The sequence below is a fragment of the Muntiacus reevesi genome, chromosome 4 (genome assembly GCF_963930625.1).
Source record: "Muntiacus reevesi chromosome 4, mMunRee1.1, whole genome shotgun sequence".
NCBI lineage: Eukaryota > Metazoa > Chordata > Mammalia > Artiodactyla > Cervidae > Muntiacus > Muntiacus reevesi.
Genome location: NC_089252.1, coordinates 171,724,392 through 171,730,546, shown reverse-complemented (window position 1 = coordinate 171,730,546; position 6,155 = coordinate 171,724,392). Strand labels below are relative to the sequence as shown.

General features: G+C 36.2%; 1 protein-coding gene across 1 annotated transcript; it reads left to right on the top strand.

Annotated features, from left to right (window-relative positions):
• The first annotated feature begins 4,736 nt into the window (after positions 1 to 4,736).
• Positions 4,737 to 5,681, top strand: LOC136167596 (olfactory receptor 6C68-like). Its single transcript, XM_065935100.1, has one exon. It carries the CDS (start codon positions 4,737 to 4,739, stop codon positions 5,679 to 5,681), a length of 945 nt encoding a protein of 314 aa, XP_065791172.1.
• The last annotated feature ends 474 nt before the right edge of the window (positions 5,682 to 6,155 follow it).

The window sequence follows — 6,155 nt, the reverse complement described above, 5'->3', positions numbered from 1 at the left end:
CGCACTCTCTCTCTCTCTCTTCTTCACGTCTTTTGGGTCGGCATGCCCTAATGCCTTGAGGATGTATTTTCTTTTATTTTCTAAATTAAAATGAGCTGTAACACGGAGCTGTAACTCCGATCTGTCCTAGAGCTGTGACATGGTCTGTCCAAGGGCTGTAAGGCCGGTCCATTGCTTCAAATTTTTTGTTATGATGAGACAGAACTGAGGAAATTACATACTCCCCCCAACATCTAAAGTTAGAACCACTTCAATGTTTTATCACATATTGGGAACTAAATTGCTTTGCCACTTAATAGAAAATTTTGTTTAGCACACAAACTCCTATAAATGTTGAATTTCACTTCAACCTTTCCTGAGAAAAATGGATTTATTTACAACTCTGATGATTGTATACGTGTAATTCAAAGTCAAGTCACAGGAGTTTACACCCTATGTCTACTATTCCTAGTTAAGGCACCTGCATGATCTGCCCATCATTTACTAAATTCTTCCATGTGCCGTAAATGTAAGGTGTTGTCCCCAAAGCTGGACAATGTCTCTCCGGTGCCACTTATCTGAGTCATCACAATGCAGTATGCCCTGCATTTCCATAAAAGCAGCTTTTCATTTTCAGTCAACATCACTTCAACCTGAAGAGACACAGGGCACAGAATATAGAGTAGGTTCTCAATAAATATTGACAATAAATTAACAGTGTGTTTTACAAAAAGTAAAAAAAAAGTGATAGTAGCTGGAGTATACAAATAAGAAAGCTTTCAAAGAGGTAAGTGCACATTGCTAGCTATTTTCTTAAAGTCACACACCCTTTCAATAGTCTGTTGCTTAATGCTGGGCTGGAACAAGCACAAGCTGGAATCAAGATTGCTGGGAGAAATACCAGTAACCTCAGATATGCAGACGACACCACCCTTATGGCAGAAAGTGAAGAGGAACTAAAAAATCTCTTGATGAAAGTGAAAGAGGAGAGTGAAAAAGTTGGCTTAAAGCCCAACATTCAGAAAACTAAGATCATGGTATCTGGTCCCATCACTTCACGGGAAATAGATGGGGAAACAGTGGAAACAGTGTCAGACTTTATTTTGGGGGGCTCCAAAATCACTGCAGATGGTGATTGCAGCCATGAAATTAAAAGACGCTTACTCCTTGGAAGGAAAGTTATGACCAATCTAGATAACATATTTAAAAGCAGAGACATTACTTTGCCAACAAAAGTCCATTTAGTCAAGGCTATGGTTTTTCCAGTAGTCATATATGGATTTGAGACTTGGACGGTGAAGAAAGCTGAGCACTGAAAAATTGATGCTTTTGAACTGTGGTGTTGGAGAAGACTCTTTGACTGCAAGGAGCTCCAACCAGTTCATCCTAAAGGAAATCAGTCCTGAGTGTTCATTGGAAGGACTGATGCTGAAGTTGAAACTCCAATATTTTGGCCACCTCATGCGAAGAGTTGACTCATTGGAAAAGACCCTGATGCTGGGAAGGATAGGCGGCAGGAGGAGAAGGGGACGACAGAAGATGAGATGGCTGAATGGCATCACCGACTCAATGGACATGAGTTTGAGTATACTCCAGGAGCTGGTGATGGACAGGGAGGCCTGGCATGCTGCGATTCATGGGGTCGCAAAGAGTTGGACACGACTGAGTGACTGAACTGACTGACTGCCTGACTGATAGCGGTATTGGTTTTTGATTCTCTGATTCCTATAATCATTATTGGAAGCAATTCTTCCCAGGGTCCTCTATAGATATGCCATCAGACTAAGGAAAGCAAAACTATGAACTGAACTCTATCAATCATCTATTTTTGTGTAGTTGCAGAGAACTCTTTCTGGTACAAAGGTGCTAAGACTTTTTAAAAAAACTATGAAAATCATCTACCCAATCACATTCATTCTAATGATTTCTTCTCCAAGATTGAGACCAAATATATTTTTAATACATCTAATGTGAAATATATATCAAAAACTATGCAAATATAAAAACTTTTCTACCTAAAACTTAGAATGCCTCCTTTGGTCTTGTGTACATAAGTCATCACATGTATAAAGATATATAAAAACTTAGAGCAATGTTTTTATTATAAAAAGAAGAAATATAAACAATAGAAGTTTCCAAACTCATGACACTTATTATGAAAAACATTAAAATTACATAAATACTGTCATGAAAAATTACTATAAAATATCTATATGAGGATAATTAAAGATAGATTGCATGTAAATGGTAGATCACAATAGTTTTTACAAATTTACTTATGTGCCTATGCTTGAGTTGGAAAATCTCTGACATTACTTTTACAAAATAATCTGTGATGATAATCTCTATGTCATTCTTTTTTCCTTTCTACCTTTCATATTTTTCATAATATTCATGAGATACTTAAGAAAGTGGCAAAAGTCTTCTTGCACCAATTGCATTGCCTTACTATTACTGGAAGGAAAACATCAAATATTATATCACTTCTATTATCCTGCACCATCATGGTGTGTCTAATGCAATTGCTGCATTTTTTTGTTCTCAAAGGCACTGTCCTCACTGCTTCCTGTGTGAGGTTGAATGCCAAAACTTTTTATCCCTTAGTGACTTTTAAACCTGGGTCTCTAAGGACTCTTTTGTTTGTTGATTCTATTGACTATTGTTATAAGTGGGATACATAAATTAACTAGCCATAATATTTGGTGCCAAATATGTTTTCCTGATCAATAAGTTCAGCAGATCAATTATCCCTAATTATTTGGTCACCCATGGTACACCTAGCCTTTTAGACAAGACATTCCTTCCTTTTAGCTAGCAAAAGAAGAACATATATTCTCAGAGTAAAATGGCACAGGGCCTCTCACAGAGTAAGCTCTGTATGGTATAGGAGGGCTCTGAGCATTTTCAGGGATTCTCTAGCTGAGTGTGGTTCCCTGAGAAAACTTAGCAGTCACACGTCTCCTCTAGCATATTCCTGTTCAATATGTGTATCTTCAAATAAACTATCAACAGGTGCCATGAAATAATTTACTGCTTAAAGGGTAAGTATGAAAATGTTTGTTTCTTCAGTTATATACACAGTATGTACATGTATATTCTGGCAGAAAGTGGGAGGTGGATGAGGAATGTTATGATAGATTTCTCTAAGCAAAGTGTTAGAATTTTTAATTCATTATAAAAAAATTTTATTGGAGTATAGTTGATTTACATTGTTGTGCTAGTTTCTGCTGTCCAGCAAAGTGAATCAGTTATACATAGACCTATATCCACACTTTTTAAGATTCTTTTCTCATATAGGCCATTGCAGAGTATTAGTAGATTTCCCTGTGCTCTACAATCTGGGCTTCCCTGGTAGCTCAGCTGGTAAAGAATCCGCCTGCAATGAGAAAGACCCCAGTTCAATTACTGGGTCAGGAAGATCACCTGGAGAAGAGATAGTCTACCAACTCCAGTATTCTTGGGCTTCCCTAGTGGCTCAGTTGGTAAAGAATCTGCCTGCAGTGTGGGAGATCTGGATTTGATCCCTGGGTTGGGAAGATCCCCTGGAGGAGGGCATGGCAACCCACTCCAGTATTCTTGCCTGGATAATCCCCATAGACGGAGGACCCTGGCAGGCTATATAGTCTATGGAGTCGCAAAGAGTCGGACACAACTAAGCACAAGCTCATTATTTATTTAATATATAATGGTGTGTTTATGTCAATCCCAATCTTCCAATTTATCCCTCTCTTCCATGTAATACTTAAACAGCCAACCACTGCAATGAATACTAATGTTAGCATTTGAGAGGAATAACCCACAGTCATTTTTCTAGAATGATGAATCTTAGAAACCATTAATAGGATTTTTGCTGAATATTCAGAAATAAAATCCCCCCAAAAACACAGACACACAAAAAATAAAATCCACTGCACACCTGCACACATCAGTAGCAGAGATTTTATCCTTTTTTGATCTTTTGCAAAATTAAAATATTTTATGAAAGTTAAATTCGTAAGGCAGAATTTAATCAATTTGAATATGGATCATTAATAAACATTTAATGTTTATGTTAGACTGAATGCAGATAAAAGCAAAAGATTAATTTTTAAAGATGAAATTGTTTTAAGACCAAGCAAAACTGAATCAAATATGAAGGGAACTACTGGTGGTGAAAAAGGACTTGAAAAAGGACTTAAAAAGACAGAGATTCTCATTGTGAGTTATGGTCACCAACAGATGACAATTTACTGTCCAAGAGGGTATCAGTCTTCCATTAAATTTTTTCTACCCTGAGCCTCAATTAATATCCCTCTCTGTGATGGGGGTCTGTCAGCTGTGCACACTTCACCCAGTTGACCAGGTCAAAAGTAGCAGAAGACAGGATTTACTTGCTTAGAAAAAAGAGGGAAGGACATTGTTCACAGCTTTGTGAAATAAGTAAACAGAGAAAGAAAAACACCCTATGATGTCAACTATATATGAAATCTAAAAAAAAAAAAAAGAAAAAAAAAGCTTCTAAAAATATAAAGTTAGACTATAATTCAAAAATTAACATTTATAAAATAATTTCCTTTGGTCATTATGTATAAATAGACTGGGTGGCTCAGCTCACTTTAAAATAGAAACTGTATCATTCAAATCAGCAAGTAAAAACCATGGACGCTGGATGAGCCGAATAACCAAGATAGTGTTCATTATTGGCTGATGTCATTGAATTCTCCAGTTCAAATCTCTCTGACATTTACAGGTAGGTTGGCAAAATCCAGGAGTCAATAATGAGAAATCACACCACAGTAACAGTATTCATTCTTCTAGGACTGACAGAAGATCCTCAGTTGCAAGTTTTGCTTTTTATATTTCTATTTCTCACCTACATTTTGAGTATAACCGGAAATCTGACCATCATTACCCTAACACTGGTAGATCCTCACCTTAAAACACCCATGTATTTTTTCCTCCAAAATTTCTCTTTCTTAGAAATCTCATTTACAACCTCCTGTATTCCAAGATTCCTATACAATATATCAACTGGGGACAGAACCATTACCTATAATGCATGTGTGATTCAATTATTTTTTACATATCTTTTTGGGGTAACTGAATTTTTTCTCTTGGCAACCATGTCGTATGATCGCTATGTGGCCATCTGCAAACCCTTGCATTATATGACGATCATGAGCAACAAACTGTGCAAAACAATGATCATCTGCTGCTGGATGGTGGCACTTATGACTATCCTTCCACCACTCAGCTTAGGTTTTCATCTGGAATTCTGTGATTCTAACGTCATTGATCATTTTGCCTGTGATGCATCACCTCTCCTGAAGATCTCATGCTCAGACACATGGTTAATTGAGCAGATGGTAATAGTCTGTTCCGTACTGGTCCTCATCATCACTCTCATATGTGTAGTGTTCTCCTATATATACATCATAAGGACAATTCTAAAATTTCCTTCTCTTCAACAAAGAAAAAAAGCTTTTTCTACCTGTTCTTCCCACATGATTGTACTTTCCATCTCTTATGGCAGCTGCATTTTCATCTATGTCAAACCATCTGCAAAAGAAGAGGAAAATATTAACAAAGGTGTGTCACTGCTTATTTCCTCCATATCACCAATGCTGAATCCTTTTATATATACTTTGAGGAATAAGCAAGTTAAGCAAGCCTTTAATGACTCACTGAAAAAAACCTGCATTTCTCTTAAGAAAGTAAAATAAACATGTTGATAAATCAATTGAAAGGATACACATTTACATAAAACCAAGAAACTATGTTGCAACTTCTTAACTTCTAACCAAGCAGATTGACTTCAGAACGATTTAGTCTTTAATTTTCCTTCCATTCATATACTAAACAACTAATTATTGAACGTTGCTTTATGAGGAACAAAATATATCACTTTAATTCTTTAAAGAGAACCTACCAAGATCAAGTCATTCCTTTTACTTCTTTAAATGATTTTCCCAGATATTTCATGATATTGGTATAGAGAAGCCATTTTTATTGAATTACAATTGATATACAATATTTATTACTTTCAAGTGTACAACAGGATGATTTGATATTTTTACACATTGTAAAATCATCACCACAATATGTCTAGCTATGACCCATCTGTTGATTCTCCAGATATCAACATATTAATAAGGGAAGATGATGAGGAATGTTAAACCAATATAGTCAACAACTTA